The sequence below is a fragment of the Dreissena polymorpha genome, chromosome 1 (assembly GCF_020536995.1).
Source record: "Dreissena polymorpha isolate Duluth1 chromosome 1, UMN_Dpol_1.0, whole genome shotgun sequence".
NCBI lineage: Eukaryota > Metazoa > Mollusca > Bivalvia > Myida > Dreissenidae > Dreissena > Dreissena polymorpha.
The window spans coordinates 14,478,438-14,497,103 of record NC_068355.1 but is presented as its reverse complement, the minus strand read 5'-3'; the positions used below and the strand labels follow the sequence as shown (position 1 = coordinate 14,497,103).

The following is an 18,666-nucleotide window of genomic DNA, read 5'->3' as shown; positions in this document are numbered from 1 at the left end:
AGACGAATGTGCAAAATTACTTGTGTACATCTGTTATTTTACAGCTTAACCATACATTTCGTTTGTTTTTCTTATACAGCATATGTCTCTTGATATTAACAATATTTTGTAATTACAATAGCCATAATTATTTAGTTATTACTGTAATCAACGCTTAATAATTATAACAACATACACACACGCAAAAACCCACACGCAAAAACGCACAAACACATACACGTACGCATGCCCAAAACTCACACGCTCGCGCGCACGCAAAGTAAAACCAGCACACGCACACACTCAAACATGTGCACACACATGCACGCACGCGCAAACACACACGTGCGGATACACACGCGCTCACACACACACACACACACACACACACACACACACACACACACACACACACACACACACGCACGCAAGTACATACACACACACGCATGCGCGCACACACGCATACACAAACTTGCGCTTACACACACAAACCCGCACCAGTACAACACAACAAGCGCGCACACACCCACATACCCCCCCCCACACACACACACACACGGTTACGTGTAACTAGTTAAATGTTGATGTCGATAGCAGTACATTAGTTGATCGACTCTTTTTAAATTACTGAAAATAAATCTACATCATATGGAAACCAGGATACGTACACTTATAATGCTAAATATATTAGGTAGAAAACGACTTTCGCTATACAGTGATTTTTTTTCCAAGAGTCATCATCCATTGAACGGTGGCATATATATACGTGTTTTTTTTTCAGATCACTACCTACATTTTTACGATGTTGACAAAACCGTATTTAGTCATCATCCCTAAACATAATATTTGTAATATTGTTTGTACATATAACCTTTTTGTGTTGTTTTCTTTTAATCTATGCATGTTTGTTTAGAAGAAAAATCTTCTCACAGATGATAACGTTTAGCAAAACACAATGTTTTTTTATGAAATAGCTATTTTTGCAACTTGGATTGTGAATTGTTGTGTACAGTGTACTTATCTGAGCTTTATTTCTATTTCACTAAAATATCTTTTGAAGAAGTGACAACAACACTGTCTTCATAATTTAATGCCACCTATTTTGTCAATGAATGATATAAATATTGCATCGTTGTACTACCGCGGTCTATATGGGAGCAAAAACGAATGGATTAAAAAAAAGAAAAGAAAAGGGCTAGCATATTCATTGTTTGCTATATTATTATTAGTATTATTATTATTATTATTATAAGCTACCATATAATCTACGGTGTTATACATATATACTTTGTGTATCTCAGATCACTAATTCAATTAGGTTGTGTATTTCCAGTGTACGGAAATGCGCTTTCTATGTCTCTATTGGAGACCAGTCGTTTATAATTGTTATATTCTCACATTTGTGATTATTTTTTTTACTTCTTCTTTTGTATGGAATATTCATCCTTTTGTATCCCTAATTTTTGTTTTATATTTTTGTTTGTTTGTGTAGACATCTTACTTCTTATAATAGAAACCAACTGGACACGTTTTCAAATAGAAACTAACTGGGCAAGCACACACACATTTCATATACATCACCCTCCACCTTTTTAAATGATCAAACTATGTACTTTAAATGTAAAAGGGCTAAACAACAAAGATAAACGCACAAAAATCTTCAAATGGTTAGACGAAAAAAATATAATGTATGCTTAATTGCTTATTACAAGAAAGTCACTTGACACACACTTTAGCACAAACCTTAAAAGATGAATGGGACGGGGACATCTACCTCAGTGGACAATATACTAATACACAAGGCATTACCTTTCTGATAAAAAGTAACATAGGGATCACAGTTGATAACCTTAACGAAATAATAATTGGCAGACTAGCAAGTATAGATATCAAAATACATGAAACACAACTAACATTAATCAACGTTTACGGTCCTAACATAGATGATTCCACATTTTACGAAACATTACAATCCTTTATAATTAATTCCTTTATAGTAGAAGAAGTAGTAGTAGTAGTAGTAGTAGTAGTAGTAGTAGTAGTAGTAGTAGTAGTAGTAGTAGTGGTAGTAGTAGTAGTAGTAGTAGTAGTAGTAGTAGTAGTAGTAGTAGTAGTAGTAGTAGTAGTAGTAGTAGTAGTAGTAGTAGAGGTAGTAGCAGTAGCAGTAGAAGAAGTGGTAGAGGTTGTGTTTTTCTGAACTTACTGCATTGATTTTGTATGCCCCTGTGCGGTTCTCAACGACCATATGTCCAGTCTTTACACGTTTGCACTTCAATTTATTTCAACCTCGATAGTATAAAAGAAGTTCAATAATTGAAATTATAAACGTATCAATATATTGTAAGTTACTCATACTTACATGAGATGTTCAATAGCCATTTAGGATGTTCACATCATTAAAGTATTAATTTGCATCTGAAATTGTCGCTATTAAAATAAAATTAACTGGTTCATACACAAAGACATTATATTAAAAGTGTTAATTATTTTGTTTTGTCTGTTCGTGTAAGCCCTCTTGAGCGCGGTAAACCTTTGCAATTTTGAACAATCCTACATCTTTTATCGTCCATAACGCTTCAACAGTCGCACAAACATACTTCATATTTCATTTAATTAAAGTGATCTTATGGGCATCTAACAGTTTATAGGTGTCTATCGCAACCGGGACTTAATGCATGTGTAGTACCCACAAGTACTCAGAGATAACGGGACTTAATGCATGTGTAGTACCCACAAGTACTCAGAGATAACGGGACTTAATGCATGGGTAGTACCCACAAGTACTCAGAGATAACGGGACTTAATGCATGTGTAGTACCCACAAGTACTCTGAGATAACGGGACTTAATGCATGTGTAGTACCCACAAGCTTATCATAAGGGACGACACTTTGAGCTTAAATGGTATTTTTTATTTAATCCCTTCCCACTTAGATACGTATTTTAACGCATTTGTAGTCCCTTACTAGATACAAGTTTTGAAGGCTGTATTTCCAACCCTTAGATACTGATGAGCAGCTCACAGCATCAAACCTTAGCAGACTGCAAGTTATTCGAAGGCGGTTTTGGTTGATGCCATTTGCACATAGCGATTTTCACCTTGCTTCTGAAAGGAAAAGGGTTTAAGGAAGTATCTTATAAACAAAAATCACGTCTTGAGAAAGTGTTGTCCCGGATTAGCCTGTGAAACTGCACAGGCTAAAATGGGATGACTCTTTACGCACATGTACTAAGCCCTGTTTTACCAAAGCGCGGCTCATATATTGGCTATTCACTAACATAACAGAAGATACCCTCGGTGCAGACAAAACAGCCGTTGTGGTGAGATGAACATCAGAATTGAAGGGTTGTGAAATCGAATCAGTCAATGCAACATGTGTTTACATCACACTGGGAACTGGTGCATAGGGTAAGAAGACAAGCTAAATCTTTTGAATGAAACCCTCGCAGCTGTTTCAGCTATTAATTAGTGTATTGACAATATCAAGGTCGATATATTCAAGCATAATATACATGCATATAAAACATATAATTTTGTGACGGAACATTGGTATTCATTGGATTAAGGAACGGATAGTTCTGTAAGGGTATTATTTCTATAATACACAGCTTCTTTTAGGTATTAACTAATTCCTAATATATTATTTATTTTTTTCGATGACATAGTAGTTTGGAATAAATATACGGTAGGCCAAGAGATAGGTCCAATAGATTTCAATCTACAGTGTCAATAATTGTCACAACATGCTATATCCATATGAACTACATGATAATCTGATTGGAATGCATCTTCTCATATATTAACAAATGTAATGTGTTTGTAATAAGCATCAAATTATTTAGGTTTTCGAGCTAGCTTTTTGTATTATCGCATGCTAACGAGTCTGACCAAAACATACTCGTTATATCGGCGGGCACATTACCTACATCCTGCCTTTTTTCTCTAAATATGAAAATATAAACTACAAGGGACTTTGCGTCTTCTATTTGCTGATATACATTTGTTTTCTTTTTAATAATTCAGCGTTTTATGACTTGAATATATTAAAACTACCATTCTAATAAGTCATTATAAATTATGTTTGTAATTGCATTTTCCGGGTTCGTTTTTTGTCCGGTGGAATTATTTAAAATCAATTAATGCGCATGTGTAAACTATGGACGCATGTGTAAACTATCGTTTATTTCAGCCGAAAAAAAAACGTGTGGTCAACATGAGGAAAACTACATACATAATAGGTAAACATTTACTGTACTCTGTAAATATCATTCATTAATTATTTCGAAAGATAACTGTAATCAAGCCTTACATAATTACATTAATGTTACGTTTAACCTTTGTATGCGTCTATTTGTGTTTATTGTAGGTTTCTGCATAGCCCTAACGATAGCATGCATAGTTGTATCTATGAGTTGGACTGAAATTAACCAAGAAGCATTAAGGCATATGCCGATGCAACAGGTATTTACATGTAACCTTTAAAAATGTATGACATTTGGTATACAACATTTATTATGAACGACATTTCTGTCAAAGTGATGGTTTTGTAATCAATTGTGTAAAATAATTCTGGTCTAAAAGCAATGTTTCTGTTATGAATAGGTTGCCTTCAGTCTGTTGTAAAGGCAATGGTTCTAAAATCAATAGTGTGTCGTCAGTTTGGTGTAAAGGCGATGGTTCTGTAATCAATCGTTTAGCTGCCGTCTGATGTGAAACGATATAAATGTTATCACTATTTTACGTCTAGCTTTCAGTCTGGTGTAAAAGCGATGGTTCTGTAATCAATATTAACCTACATTCTTGTGTAAAGACGATGGTTTTATACAAAAAAGTTCTCTTACATTATGATGTAAAAATGATGGGTTTTTTTATCGATGGCGTAAACAAAATCTTCTGTAAAAGCGATGGTTTTGTTAACCGGCTGTCTGGTGTGTGACAGCGATGGTTTTGTAATAATTAGTTTACCTGCATTTAGTGTTTTAAACGATAGTTCTGATATCAATAGTTTACCTGCATACTTGTGTCTAACGAGATAGTTTTGTAAGCAATCGTTTACATAAAGTTTTGTGTACAAACGATAGGTCTTAAATAAAAGATTTACATACAGTCTGGTTCAGACACAAAGGTTATGTAATACATACTTAATTTACAGTCTGGTACTTTTAGAAAAAAATCCTGTGTTTTCAGAATCGTTCGTTCCGAGTGTTATTCCCAGATGTGCATTTCCAGCTTACCAGTCGGCCATATGCAATGATGACCAACTTTTCACCATGCCAATATAACAACTGTATTTTGACACACAATATGTCTGAGCGGCCACAAAGTGATGCGTTGATAATAACCGGTCGCCGGATTGGTTATTATAAGACGCCATTTCCAAGAACGCATGAACAGATCTGGATATTTCACCAAATAGAAAGTCCACAGCATTATGACGGTCAAGGTACTGAATGGAGAACCGATCCAGGCTGGAGAAGTGGATTTAACTGGTCCATGACATATGATTACATAAACACTGATGTGCACTTTCCATATGGCGAAATAATTAAAAAACAAGTAATAACGTCAAGAAATTACACAGAAATAGCTCTTGGGAAAAAAAGAGACGCGCTGCTGGTCACTTCGCATTGCGGTAATTCAGCACAGAGAGAAATATATGCAAAACGGTTACAAAAATACATTACCGTAGATATATTTGGTGGGTGTGGGCAGAAATGGAATTGCGGACATCTCTATGTACATGACTCATGTTTTGACATTCTAAATACAACGTACAGATATTTTCTCGCTTTTGAAAACTCTTTGTGTCGCAGTTATTTCACCGAGAAATTATTTGAAAACTTCAACTACGATGTTCTTATCGTAACACGCGGTGGAGAATTCGGCCAAGCAACAAAACTGTTTCCCAAAGGATCCGTTATAAGCACTGATTCGTTTGAGAACGCTGACGCACTTGGTAAATATCTTTCAGACATTTCAGCGTCCGTTCAAACATACGCATCGCTTCTTCAAGCGAAGGATCAATACGAAGCGAAATCATACAAGGCTACTTATCAGAACGCGCTTTGTCAGATTTGCGAGATGTTGAACAACCAGGACAAATACCGTCGGCACATCCCTGATACTTACAACTGGACCTACAGTCCGCAGCCGTGTAGGAAACCGACAGATTTACCTTGACATGTTTTATTTCTTACAACAGGTACACAAATAACACATCTTACATTAAAATTTGTGTGCGTGTATGTTTTGCGGATGGGGTACCTATACGATTTCCATCCCAACATTATTGTTAACTGGGACAAATTGTAAGTTGATTGTCATGGCATTTATAATAGCTATGTGCTTAAAGAGAGATTATACGATTTTGTCAAATATTTATGAATTTATATAAAATGTGTACACAACTTATTATACAAATATTTCAATATAAATTAAAATAAAAGTTAAGAAGAACATGTGTCGAAAAATGCGAAATAAGCCAGATATTTAATTCTGAAATCGAAAATGTCTGTACAGTCGAATTCGCCAGCATGAATATCATGCATGTACGATGTGAATCTAAATTAACGGTTCATTTGAAATTCCTGCAACGGTATATAGAGAATAATAGGTTAGTGTTGATTATAGATCAGGTTTATCATGCGAGGCTTAGAAAACAAAAAGCACGAGCCTTGGCGAGTGCTTTTTCGTTTTCGTGCCGAGCATGATAAACCTGATCTATAATCAACACTAACCTATTATTCTATTTATCCCACTTTTTATTCAGTAAACTATTTTTATTTAAACAAAATAAGTTTTCATGAGTGTTTGTCGTACTTTGATAATGACTGTAGTGTAACCAAGGTCAGTGTATTACTCCGCGTTCCAAAAATAACCGCTGATCAAATAATCATTTTTTTTTAATCAGAATATCGTTCTGTAACAAAGTGTCGAGCGTTATTTATTACAATTTTAATCATATTGAATTGCAAATCTTTAAGTTTTATGATATCAATATGGCATTAAGTTGTTATATACAAGGAACTACATTTGTTTACAACGTAGCCTAACACCACACACAATTCACTTTCGATATCCAACTATCGAGTCGATCACGAGGTGCACAATATTTCCTTCTTTGTTATAATATGTGGTTATTTCGTGACAAAATAACAAAGATTACTTGGATTTAAGCTAATTTTATACATTAACATTTTGAATGTTGAAAGTGGCACCAAAGAATTGTGAGGCAAAGTTGTTCGAACTAGAGAAAGACATTTGCAAGTGAAGTGACTGGGTGGGGCGAACATCAAGATCAACTTGTTCGACGGTAGACATCGGTTGTCTAGGCTTCATTTCGGCCATAGTTTCAGTGCGTGAAGGTGAACAAGAGGAATCTGTTGGATTGTTACATTTACTGGACTGAGCAAGAATGAACACTTTTGCTGCTGTTCAACAGATATGTTGGCATAATTGGTTATGGACTGGACATTTTTGTGCCCTGTTATGGCCATGGTTTCAGTGGGTGGAATGTTTGCATTTCGAAGTTTTTGGACCAGGAATTTGCGAACTGAGTGGTTCGTTATTCTCTTGTGCTTGAGAAAGCCGGCGTCTTTTGCCATGGCCTTCAGCATCTGACCTAACTTGTTGACACCCAATTGTTGACGCAAGAATCACCGGGATGCAGTGTCATTTGTGCGTATTGCCAGGTAGAAAAGATGCTTTAAAGAAAAATCAGATGGACGCATATCCAAGTACATCTTGTAAATGAACACAGGATTTCTTGGTCCAGACGATTGTTTTCTACGGTCAAAGGGGAGCAACTCGAACTGACTTCTTCAAAGGGGAGCAACAACAACAGAACCTATTTGCATAGTGTTAAATTTACCTAAAACTAGGTTTTAATGACAATAAATGACAAAAAACTCGTTTTTTGCTACTTTCCTTTGTTTTAAGGTCATTAAGATTGACAATCATTTTAGATTGTTTTTATTATTGATGCACTTGGCAAATACAGGTGACGAGGTGCGTGGGAAAAAGTAGTCCCGGTTCGGCAGTTGATGACGTCATTTCGTGCCATTGATTATAGCCTTGCCGTTGATTATAGATGAAATTTAATCAACGGGGCTTTAATCAACCGATTTCGCTGTAAAAGTGGGATAAATATTCATACGACACACAAACACTCACTCTGATCCTAATCCAAAGACGAATGTATGTTATTGTTGGAAATTATGTACGAACTATTTTCGTCCCAATCGGCTCGGGCGCTCATTTGTATTTGCTGCATTTTATGAAATTCGTTTTCAATGTATAATTTTTCTTGCATATTTTGTATAATCGTTACATATTTTATCAATATATTACAATTAAACACATATGCAAAATCGTATAATCTCGCTTTAATCTAATGTGCCTGCAGATTTCTATTTACATGCCACATTACTTAATGCGTTCATGCTTAAAATTTCGAAAAGGCTTGATCACTTTGGCATTTTGGATGGGTATGCTTTCGTTTAGTAAACAGAAGGATGTCGTTAAAATCGAAGCACACAGCGGACTATATAGGGGTCAATTTCAGAATCTTCAGGATCTTCCTAAATAATAGTAGGTACCTAGTAATTTATGAAGTTCTATTCCCTAAAAAAAGTTGGAAACATGTAAATATTCATGGTAATCAGGTCGGTACGTAAGAAAGCTGTCGTGATTACACAGAGAAGACCTGTACACATTCTTACTTTTAAGTCGGTAAGTGTTTCGCATCAAGCAGGAAATAACACCTTCATCTTCGGTCACAGTAATCGTTTGAATAAGTTAGGCTATATTGTTATAAGTAATCACATAAGCTCTTGAGAGTTTTTTTTTCACACACATGCGTTTAACTTACTTTATTTTAAGTGCCGAAAAAACGAACATATAAATCACCACTAAGAAATATGTTGATTAAATAAAAAAATGAAGTATGCTCGTTCTAATGTGGAAGCAGAACTGAAGATGAACTAGTCGGGATGCTCCCACATTTCAATCGATCACCGTGCAAAGGAGTGTTGAACTAAAAAGACAAACTAGTTTAAAACCTTTTATTATTTAATTACGCATTCGATTTGTAAGATATATTTACAGGTCGTTGAGGTATTCGAATGTGACGCCTATATATAAAGTTAATTTATTTTTAAATGTCACGTTTTTAGATGTTATCACCTTTCTGATGTGCATAACTACTATCGGGGTGGTTATTAAAACATGTAAGTCTCATTAAAAATAAACATAAAATGGATATGTATCCTTTAATAACAGATTAATTAACATTATTTGTTCTATTTCAAATGTATATCGACCCATGCAATCGTTTGTTTCATACCTTAGAAGTATTTTGCTGTAATAATGATGTTAATTTTTTTAAAGAAGGCTTATTTCCCTTTCATTATTGTATAATTTGAATTACAATGCTATGACGTTAAATTTTATTTACACTTAAATGTATTATGAATATTGCTTGGCCAAGTGTGAGGTTGAGCGCTCTATAACCGGTTTAAACCCCCATTGCTTGGCATTGACCGTTCCAAGGCGGTGACCCCAGCTTTATTCATATTTTGTGTTTATGTTGGTTTGTATTGTGCTGTTTTGTACTGTTTGGGCAATCGGTCACTTGCCTTAAATAAGGACCAACTAATTGTTTATAATGAGAATTAAATACTGCTCCAGCAGCTGGAGTTTCACTTCTTTATATAAGATGAAGATGCTAAATATTATTACGCTTTGTAAATTGTCAGCATATACAGGTATTAAACAATAATCGTATATGTATACTTTTTTGTTCACACACGCTATACACAATGTATAAACGCTAACGTATGCTCAATTTATTACAATTATCTACGCTCAATTGTTCGAAGCATTTTTCGGCGTAGCTGTTTAACGTCACTTTTGAGTCTTGACCTTAGATGGCCTTCATCATAATAGATCCGAAATGAATAAACCCGTATGGTTCATTGGCTAATAATACAAAAATCACCGTTAACATTGGTAGTCTGGTTCCCAAACTAAAACATTGGATGCGTATCATTTGAACTGAAAATGAAATATGAATATATTGTAAATTACATGTAAATTACAATAAATTAAAAACTGTCATGATACAAAGCATCCTCTTAACATTACATCGAAACGTTTCTTCTTAGTTTACGGAGCAGTATGGCATTAATCACATGTCTGTACAATTAAAAGAATCTATTGTTTACATGGCGTAGCGGCCACACTAAACACTACAAAAACAGGCTAGATTGCACTTTACCGGTACGCAGTTGTTTTCCACTATCGACAAAGCGGGGGTTTGGGGCGGTAGCCCGCGATACTAAGGAAATATATAGGTGTTGGAAATATATCTGTTTTGATTTATTATAATCCATATTTGCGTTTATTAGTGTAAATATGTTTCTTTCTACTTTGTTTCGTTCATTTTTTATATAAAGTTCTGTTTGTCTGCAAAAAAATCATATCACTAATCTATGATGCTTGCAATATTGAGTCTTTTATGTTTACATTCTACTAACATCTGTACATATTATAACACATTATCTTTTATTTCATTCCAACATTATGTTCATAGTTTTTTCATTGGCGAATATGTTTTCTTTTCCTATTGAAACTAATGTATTACTCGTTCAATTATGAAAACCTTGTCATTACAATACTTATTGACAATAAAACATACAATTTCACCTCTTCTTGTTCTTAATTTTTATTTGTTAATACATTAAAATATATTATCTTATTATCACTCACTACTTTCATTAAAATATATGGTCGCTTCATTCCATCTACTTTCACTGGTCGCAAACATTACAACATCAACGCCGTATATCTTTTTAAAGATATTTCTTCTTATAAATATAAACGCATTTTTGAATTAAAGCAATATATGGGGATACCATTTAAATAATTTCATGAATACAGTAAACAATTGACGTATGGGTCTGTATATTATGCAATCTGTTTGCAATTGTGCGTTCCGTAAAACAAACGGTTATTTTGTCTATAAAAAATGTACAATGCTTTCAAAGTTGTAGACATGTAAAATTTATGAAAAGGTTTGGCAGCATAATATTTTTTCTATTAATGCTATGCACATATTTCTTAGTCATGTACTCATGTATTTAAATGTAGTGAATGTGCAGAGGAAATTAATGTGATAAGTGGAATTTAAACAGATTTTCAATTCGTGTTTGCTGAATACATTATATTCGATTTAAACGGATTTACACCTTGTATCGTATGTGATATAATGGTATATTATGATAAAAACCCTCGCAATGAATTTGTGGACGTCCAATGGATATATATGACCAAACATTGTTTAATAAATACGTATTCAATGTATTAGAATCATCTTAACTGTGTTGTTATGGCATATATTTATGATGCCGATACTACATTTTAAACTATTCCTTAGAGCAAGATTATACGATTTTGTCTAATATTAATGAATTTATACAAAATGTGTAAAAATCTTATTATATATATATTTCAATATAAATTTAAAAAAAAAGTTAAGAAGAACATGTGTCGAAAAATGCGAAATAAGCCATATATTTAATTCTGAAATCGAAAATGGCTGTACAGTCGAATTCGCAAGCATGTATATAATGCATATACGATGTGAACCTGATCTTAGTTTAACGGTTCATTTTAAATTTCTGCATTTAATTCAACAATATAAATTCATCAGATAATAAACAACAAACCATTTAAAACTGAACATCAACCTAATATTTACTTATAGACTTACGACGCTAAATGCTTTAACAGTCAATTAAAAGCAATTGCCCTTTTTAAACGTATTAAACTACTTCAACTAGTACTACTACTACTACTACTACTACCAATACTACTACTACCACTACCACTACTACTTCTACTTCAATGACTACTTCTTCGGCTACTTCTGCTTCTAATACTACCAATACTACGAATACTTTTTCTACTGCTAATACTACTAATAATGATATTACTTATACAGCTACAACAACATCTTCTATTTAAGAAATAATCGACGTGTAAGCGTTGGTTAGTGCGGCAATAACCAACGGTTTGGAGTTCCGATGCGTAGTAATTAAAACACGAAGGCGTAGCCCGAGTGGTTTGGTAACAAACATCGGAACGACGAACCGTTGGTTATAACCGAAATAACCAACGATTACACGTCGATTATTTTGATTCTAACACGATTTCATTAATAAGTTATCCGCGATTAAAAGTGTATAAATGAGAATTATATTAAAGTCTTATATAACGCTCAAAATCAACGAAAATTTCGTAAAGTATTTCGTAAAATAAAGTTAATACCTAAACAATCAGTGTTCCTTATAGCAATACCCACAATTTCAACGCTGGATGTAGTATGATTACATAGATTTGTGTAGATACAAAATGCTCGTTTTTATTTATTTGTGACCACAATTAATTCCATTTTAATTTCCCGCGAATATATTTATTCATACGACACACGAACACTATGTTAGTGTTCATGTGTCGTATGAATAGGAATCGTTGCGGGAAATTAAAATGGAAAAACAACGAGCATTTTGTATCTATAAACATCTATTTTACCAGACCACATCTGGCGTTGAAATTTCGGCAATTGCCATTACAAGGTGCCTGAACCACGTGACTTTTTCGGCTATGTGTTGGACAATCGGATGTAAACAAAACGTCGCTTCAGGTAACGTTTTTGATAATTTCTTCATTATTTTAAAACCATTTTCAAAAAAACAAAGACGAGTGCCCGGTCATTGTCAAAAGACACAACTTTGGTAAGTTTGCGCTAAATTAATTAAGTAATTTTTCCAAAAGTGCAACCGCGTGAAATTCTATGTGTGGTATATTTTTTATTCGATCAACAAAAACGTTGATAACAATGTTGTCGAGGGTTTAAAAAATATGGCGGACATTGTAATTCTTCATAGAGAAGCTACATACATTGTATGTTTGCGCAAATACATCTGATTCGGAGTGTGTGTATGAAAATGTTATGATGCTATGTGAGGGACAAATTTTTTAAATGCTATGTGTGGTATACAAACTAAACTAGAGAATTGAAATAATATTTAAAGTCTATCTGAATAACAAAAGTTTGTCAATAAACATTGTTGGTAGTGTTTTGCGCGCCTTAAATATGATAATCCTACGTTCATGTTACTCAAAATTATCATGATTGTCGATAACTTATATTCATATTTTGTTTACTTTTAGAATGCCATTTGTTTGCGAACAGTGTGGCAGAGAGGTCAAAACACGGTCGGGGATCTCCTAACACAAAGCCACCCACGCACGGACAGGAAAATAGTTCCGTTGGGCAAACTTGTTCTTGTTTGTTTCTATAAAATTGATTGTTACAAAATGTTAAATTTTCAGTGAAGTGTTACTGCCAACTAATGCGCTTGTTTAATACACAAAATCGTAAGGATTGTTTGTGCAAGATGTCATGTGAATATTATTGCAACAAAACTACAAAAGTGTTAGTTGTGTGTTTTTTAGCAGGAATGTGTAGGCATTTTTGACTGTAACGATAGTTATTAAATAAGCATAAAGAGATCATACAGCATTTTGAAACAAATAGACACTAGGATCAATAACATTTTTTTCTGGAAAATCATGTATTTGTATCTAAATCCTATTGAGCTATCTGATATATCACGCATGCTATTTTTTTTTAAGTTTAACAGTTTATTTCATTTGTATTTTGTCTTTTCAGGGAGTTTAAAGTATTTTTGGAAGCACCTTCAAGAGACGTACTGATATCTTGATCAATGAAAAGTTGTCATATACAAACATGTATAGTAAATGTTCCAAAGTTTAAATGACTGTTTGTTTTATTACCAGATGGTGCAAGTATTGCAGGGAAAGAAAACAATCAAAGTAAACATTACATAAAAATTTGACATTTCAACAAATTGAACAACATTATATGATTTAATGTTAATTACTTGGTGCAGTGGTAACAAGATCTTGCAGCGCCCTTTCATGACCGGGGCGAATGAGTATTTTCATTAAACATCTCTCAAACTATTTTCAGTTATTCAGATTTCATTTGAATTTGAGTAAATGAAGTATTGATGCAATTCAATATGTTTGTTTGTATAATAACCCCCACAAGTCAAGACGTTTTGGCGATGATCATTTGTTATGACTTAATTGGAGCATTCATATGTTTGAATAGCAAGATTTGCAAATTCATAAATTGACTGATTACAATTTCTTTGTGAATACTAATGTTTTTCTGTATGTATTTGGTGTTTTAATTTCTATTGTTACATGTGCATGCTAGTTATAAAGTAATGTTATTATTAATGACGTGTTTATTTTGATATACTGGAGATATTCATATGGAGATAATATTGGAATAGACCACAAACGAGCATTATTGGATTCAAAGATGTTCATATGGAGATGATATTGGAATAGACCACAAACAAGCATGATTGGATTTAAATTGTTATTTGCTATGAAACACCTGTTTTATTAACACACATAATCAGATTTTATATTCATCGAATCATTTTTAGTAATAACATAGATACAAAACCCATAAATATACACACATATCAATACACAAACTTTGTTTTGCTTATGCAAAAATACATGTTAAATGGTATGTTTGCATAGTTAGTTGAAATAGCTTTCCATAAACATCACAGAATGAAGCGGCGTCCCTGTCTCTACCACTGTGGTTTTGATAATTAACTTGCCACATATCACCTACCGTGTGGTTTGATGGTGTTCATGTAGTTCTTACACAGCTTCGAACCTTAAAAGCGTTACAGATCGTTCGACTAATTCTTTTCAAGTCTGAAAAACAATAGAAGTAAAACCCATTTTAAAGCATGTGCTCTTATTTTCTTTGTCATTCATTAAAAAATGGACCAAATTCAATAATCAGGCAGAAATATCAATCATTATATTAATTTAAAGACAATAAGTAAAACAAAGAAATATTATATTTCAACATAACATGTATGCTTTTATAAGAATTATGTTCAGTTAAACATAAATTGCTTCATCATTACACGATTACTTCAGTATTCAATAATGTAACATTATGTTAATGTGATATATTTTCAGGACAGACTAAAGTTTACGTTCTAGATTCTTACAAAACTGTGTTCAGATTAAATGCAGAACTGACGGGCAAATTCTTGTATACCACACATAGCATTTAAAAAATGTGTCCCACACATAGCAGTATAACATTTATATACACACACTCCGAATTAGATGTATTTGCGCAAACATACAATGTAAGTAGCTTATCTATGAAGAATAACAATGTCCGCCCTATTTTTTAAACCCTCGACAATATTATAATCAATGTTTTTGTTGATTGAACAAAAAATATACCACACTCACTTCATGTGTTTTCAAACACGCGGTTGCACTTTTTGGAGAAAATACTTAATTAATTTTGCGCAAACTTAACAAAGTTGTGTCTTTTTACAATGACCGGGCACTCGTCTTTGTTTTTTGAAAATGGTTTTGAAATAATAAGGAAATTATCAAAAACGTTACCTGAAGCGACGTTTTGTTTGCATCCGATTGTCCCACACATAGCCGAAAAAGTCACGTGGTTCAGGCACCTTGCATAAGGAACACTGATTTTTAATTGGTTAAGTTGATTTTACGAAATATTGTACGAAATTTTAGTCGATTTTGAGTAGTAATGTTACTTTTAAGTCTCTATAACGCTCAAAATCAACGAAAAATTTCGTAAAGTATTTCGTAAAAAAAATTAACACCTAAACAATCAGTGTTCCTTATAGCAATAGACACAATTTAAACGCCAGATGTGGTATGATTACATAGATTTTTGTAGATACAAAATGCTCGTTTTTATTTATTTGTGACCACAATTAATTCCATTTTAATTTCCCGCGAATATATCTATTGATACGACACACGAACACCATGTTAGTGTTTATGTGTCGTATGAATAGATATCGTTGCGGGAAATTAAAATGGAAAAACAACGAGTATTTGTATCTGTAAACATCTATTTTACCAGACCACGTCTGGCGTTGAAATTTCGGCAATTGCCATAAGGAACACTGATTTTTAATTGGTAAAGTTTATTTTACGAAAAATTGTACGAAAATTTCGTTGATTTTGAGTAGTAATGTTACTTTACCCGAACGTCCTCCACTTTTCCGCTTAAACGTGACGTCACCACAACAATGAAAATCAAACGACGTAGTCTTCGTTTCTAAACAGTATGAGGACAATCAAAGTGACATCACTTTAAACAACTGTTTGAATATCGGGGTAACAACCCACGGTAAGCTCCCTCCTCATTCTTATGTGCATGCGCTTGCGACTGTGGTAGAATACTATTTCAACTACTTCTACTACAACGACGGCAACGACGACCATATCACATGCAGCGGAATTATTGTTATGTCCGTTAATCTTTTATATAATTAAAATGACCAATTGCCATTACAGTACAAAAACACATTCAAAACAGATTAAAAATAAACGTGAATTGAACTTGGTCTACCATCATAGCTCGGTCGATAAAAATCACTGGTTGTTAGACTAGTATGAAGGCATGGAACAGAAATCTACCGACGTTCTCTTGCGCTTTAATTGTATAGTGTTTCTCTTCAAAACTCAAAACAGGCATGCGCTTGATAAAAGTAATGATATTATTGTTTTAATTTAAGTGTACAATTTAATTCAGAATGTCAACATGCACTTTACTTCAGTTTTCTATATGGAATTTCCTGAGCAAGCATCCTCAACTAAAATAATGCATAGTAAAAACACGCATGAATGAGCTTTTCTTAAAGTGATATTAAGGGCATTTTTCACAGTTGAATTAAGCTGAAAAGAATAAACAGGTCAAAAGAGTAAGTTAAATTGTGGTTACTAACCAATTATATGCATCTTGCTACCAGTTGCTTATAAAAATATATATTATATATTTTACGTGACCCACCCAGTCCTGTAAGCCGAAATGATCCGTAAAACAAAATGCTGTCTTTGTGTCGTATAAACGAATCTGCACTAAAACTAAATTTAGGTTCACATTGTACATGCGTGATCAGTTGTCAAACGAAAGTACGGTTGATATTCAAATGCATTATTTTTCTCTTTCCGGGATATTGTTTTAGTAAATTGATGCTCCATTAATAAATATAAGTGTATATGAATTAAAAATACCAAAAAAACAACGGTTGCGATAGACACCTATAAACTGTAAGATGCCCATAATATCACTTTAACCATGTCAGTGGCGTAGCCAAACCCAACTTTTAGCCGAGGCGGTAAGTTAGGTCATTCTAGCGGGGTCCGGGGAAATGCCCCCCCCCCCCCCCTCTCCTTAATTTTTTTATACATAACACGTCTCTGGTGATTTTTAAAGGCCATTTAAACCACATTTTATACTTAAATTATCGGAATCGTGGACGCTACATATGACCGTTTAGTATCAATAAAGTTAACAAAAAAATCTGCTACAAGTTCTAGACGTAAGCCTATAGACGTACAGCACCAAAACAAGCATTGCAAAAGGCATTGGCAGCACAGTTATCTTTTCATTGACATGCTACTATAAAATAACATTATACAATTAAAGGATCATTGATGTAAGTTATATGGGGAAAAAACGGAACTTCTGGGGTTCGAACCAACGCAGTGACACTATCATAGTGGTCAATGGATCCAGAGTCTGACGTGTTACCGATGGCATCACAGGATAATAATCATTATCATGAGGAGTACAAATATTTAACTTAAATCAGTAAAGTTTCTGGCCATTTTTATTTAGTTTTCTTGTGTAAAATTTTGTTTTAGCACTGCGTCAGCATTTTCTCTCAGTTCTATCATCAACTAAATTAACTATTAAAACGACACGACTTGAACTTCTTATTACAAAAAAGTTTAATACGCGGGATATTATATTTTGAAAATTCTAATGTTAAGAAAGATTCTTACCAACTAAAACGGTCCCGGATTTAACTCGACGCCGCCAATAAAAAGAAAACTAATAAAGCCGAAAACGCCAACCACCCGCAGTGTGTCTAGGTCCAAAATAGACCCAGTCCTAGCCGTAAAACACCCGACTCTAGCTCGGTACGTTTCGATGTCCACCATGATTATAGCATCGAAGTGTACAGTGCCACGCTTTATTTAATATACGGATTTTCCAAATCATTTTGCTGAGCCGTTTTGGCATCAATTGAAGTAATTAAATTAAAATAATTATCTGCCACAACATGAACCTATTGTACCTAATGATAATATTTGTTTGTGAATATCATAGTGCCTAAAATTCATTAAATGGCCTCAATATCTTTTATATAGATTTTATTCTTTGACAAAAATTTCATTTTTTTCTTGTAATCTCAAGATTGCTCTGCAAATTTTAGCCGAGGCAACTGCCTCGGTGTGCCTCAGAGTGGCTACGACGCTGCATGTGGATAGGAAACGCTCTAGCGTTCGGGTAGTAAAAACTTACCAGCCTTGAGGCCGTTTCATCAACGATTTACGACTAGTTGTAAATTACGACTTACACAAATTACGATGTTTCAGTGAATTAGCGTTTCATCAAGCAAATCGTCAATTCAGATTACATAAATTTCATACATAAATATACGACTGGGTAAGGGCAACCGTAAATAAACGTAAACAGACGTAATGGCGGTCGTT

At 33.8% G+C, this 18,666-nt stretch overlaps 1 protein-coding gene and 1 long non-coding RNA gene across 2 annotated transcripts; both read left to right on the top strand.

Moving 5' to 3' along the window:
* Positions 1–2,991: 2,991 nt before the first annotated feature.
* LOC127871894 (alpha-(1,3)-fucosyltransferase C-like) lies at positions 2,992–10,647 on the top strand. The gene is made up of 4 exons (XM_052415174.1): positions 2,992–3,390; positions 4,172–4,220; positions 4,349–4,443; positions 5,170–10,647. The coding sequence occupies exons 1-4, from the start codon at positions 3,349–3,351 to the stop codon at positions 6,160–6,162; spliced, it is 1,179 nt and encodes a 392-aa protein (XP_052271134.1). The 5' UTR covers positions 2,992–3,348; the 3' UTR covers positions 6,163–10,647.
* Positions 10,648–12,653: 2,006 nt separating this feature from the next.
* Positions 12,654–14,016, top strand: LOC127865320 (uncharacterized). The gene is made up of 3 exons (XR_008042585.1): positions 12,654–12,685; positions 13,216–13,308; positions 13,718–14,016. It is a non-coding gene; the product is annotated as an uncharacterized LOC127865320 (long non-coding RNA).
* Positions 14,017–18,666: the final 4,650 nt, after the last annotated feature.

Bases quoted from the DNA above. Each gene is read 5' to 3' on its own strand.
- LOC127871894 (XM_052415174.1), top strand. From the start codon at position 3,349: ATGCAACATGTGTTTACATCACACTGGGAACTGGTGCATAGG. The intron at 3,391-4,171 runs GTAAGAAGACAA...CGTTTATTTCAG, and splicing joins ACTGGGAACTGGTGCATAGG to CCGAAAAAAAAACGTGTGGT. The intron at 4,221-4,348 runs GTAAACATTTAC...TGTTTATTGTAG, and splicing joins GAAAACTACATACATAATAG to GTTTCTGCATAGCCCTAACG.